A 2,299-nucleotide genomic window follows, 5' to 3' on the forward strand; every position below is an offset into this window, starting at 1 on the left:
TATCAACAAAAAAAGAGGACAAAACACAAAATGTTACCCATCAACAAGAACAAGAACCAAAATTAATTTTGTATTCCTTTTTGTTTTTGATTCCACCTAAAAAAGTATAGTATGTCCTCAAAGGAAAACCCATTGTAGGCTAATAGAAGCCATTTACACTGCAGATTCGGTTTCTGGCATTCATTTTTATTGTTGTTAAATATTTTGGTTGGGCTATTTGTACTAATACTGATAACGATTGAACCTAGCAACAATGAGCACTCTGTCCACTTTGGAAGTGCTCCGGGCATTCATATGTCATATCCATTTAAAAATGAATATCACATATATTATGATATTATTTTTATTATAATTTTATAATGAGTCAGGGTCAATGGCACTCAATTCAGACTGACATCTTACTGAAATATGGAGATGACTGACGTCAAAGTATTGATGTCGTAGTACTTTCGTCATAGATGGACCAGGCTGGTTTATAAATATACAGTACATTTGGAATATCTTCTTTCTGAGACGACGGATTTGGATGTTTGATCAAGACTTATTGATGCGACAGTAAGAACCTAACGACTGTAGTCATGGCGAAGAAACTATTTGGGACCAATTACCCGCTCAGCACCGTGTTCATAGTGGTGAATGAGTTCTGTGAACGCTTCTCCTTCTATGGCATGAAAACTGTGCTGATGCTCTACTTTCTGAGCTACCTGAAATGGAACCAGAACCTCTCCACGGCTGTCTACCATGGCTTCTCCAGCCTCTGTTACTTCACACCTGTACTGGGGGCTATCATTGCCGACTCCTGGCTTGGCAAGTTCAAGACTATCATTTACCTATCCATAGTCTATGTCATCGGCCATTTGTTCAAGTCTGTTGGGGCCATTCCCACAGTGGGGGACGGGACAACGCACGTTGCGCTGTCCATTTTAGGTCTCATTCTCATTGGTTTGGGCACGGGTGGGATCAAACCATGTGTGGCAGCATTTGGAGGAGACCAGTTTGATGAGGAAAATGTGATTGAAAGGGCTAGGTTTTTCTCTATGTTCTACATGGCGGTCAATGCTGGCACTCTTTTATCAACTGTCATTACACCAATACTGAGAGCTGATGTGACATGCTTCGGAGGTGACTGCTACGCTCTGGCATTTGGAATTCCTGCAGCTCTAATGATCGTGGCTTTAGGTGTGTTCATTGCTGGCAGTGGGATGTACAAAAAGGATCCTCCTCAGGGAAATGTCGTGCTGGATGTCTGCAAGTGCATTCAGTTTGCCATCAGCAACCGCTGGAAGAGGTCAAAGAAAGACCCACAAAGGGAACACTGGCTGGACTGGGCTGAGGAAAAGTACTCGAGCCGTCTGATCACAGAGATAAAGATGATTCTGAACGTTCTTGTCCTCTTCATCCCTTTTCCCATGTTCTGGGCTCTCTTTGATCAGCAAGGTTCACGTTGGACACTCCAAGCCACCAGGATGAACATGGCTTTTGGAGACCATTTCAACCTGAAACCTGACCAAATGCAAATGATCAATCCTCTGCTCATTCTTCTGATGGTGCCCATGTTTGACTTCATCATATACCCCCTCATTGGCTTCTGCAAAATCAAGGTCACACCCCTAAGGAAGATGGCAGTTGGTATGATCTTTGCAGCGTTGGCCTTCGGAGTAGCCATGATGGTGGAGGTGAACGTTGTGAAAACAATGGTGGAGCCTGCACCTCCAGGGGCATGTCTCCTGCAGGTATTTAACCTGGCAGAGAATGATGTCACTCTAAAGATCCCAGGAAATGACCTGTTTAAACTGCCAATCGGATACCTTCAGGACCCTCCTGAATATGTAAGGCTTCCTTTAGGGGAAGCCATTAAGGAACTGAAAATGGAGGTCACTTTAAATGGCCTCAATGGAACATCTGAGTGCACTCAGACCTTCACAGCGCAGGAAGCCCACACTCTCATCTTGTATCGTGGAGCCACTGGAGTCTTGTGTGAACTTGTGAAAGACCATACAGAGAAAAGTGCAAGTGGGGACCCTCTTTTGAGGTTCATCAACACACAGTCTGAGGCAGTGACCCTAACTGTTAGAGAAGAGAAGGACTTCCAGGTGCCAGCCAACTATGATCCGTCTCCTTACAAGACCGTGACTAGGAAACGGTATCCAGACGTTAAATGTCACATGGAATCAAAGAGTTGCTCCTCTCTTGACCTCGGCCAGCTAGACTTTGGAGCCACCTACACTGTGCTCCTGTTGGAGAAATCAGGTAAGCTTGAGGCACACAGGATGGAGGATGTGAAGGCCAGCAATGTTCA

At 44.7% G+C, this 2,299-nt stretch overlaps 1 protein-coding gene across 1 annotated transcript in view; it reads left to right on the forward strand.

Annotated features, from left to right (window-relative positions):
• Positions 1 to 578: 578 nt before the first annotated feature.
• The window catches only part of LOC308102108 (solute carrier family 15 member 2-like), a gene marked incomplete at both ends in the record, with an annotated part of 2,130 nt that continues 409 nt past the window's right edge, over positions 579 to 2,299 (forward strand). Inside the window, one exon of the mRNA XM_080451712.1 lies at positions 579 to 2,299. This exon is cut by the window's right edge and continues 409 nt beyond it. Coding sequence (XP_080307838.1) covers positions 579 to 2,299 — 1,721 coding nt within the window.

The sequence above is a fragment of the Gymnoscopelus braueri genome (assembly GCF_963280865.1).
Source record: "Gymnoscopelus braueri genome assembly, chromosome: 15".
Taxonomy (NCBI): Eukaryota; Metazoa; Chordata; class Actinopteri; order Myctophiformes; family Myctophidae; genus Gymnoscopelus; species Gymnoscopelus braueri.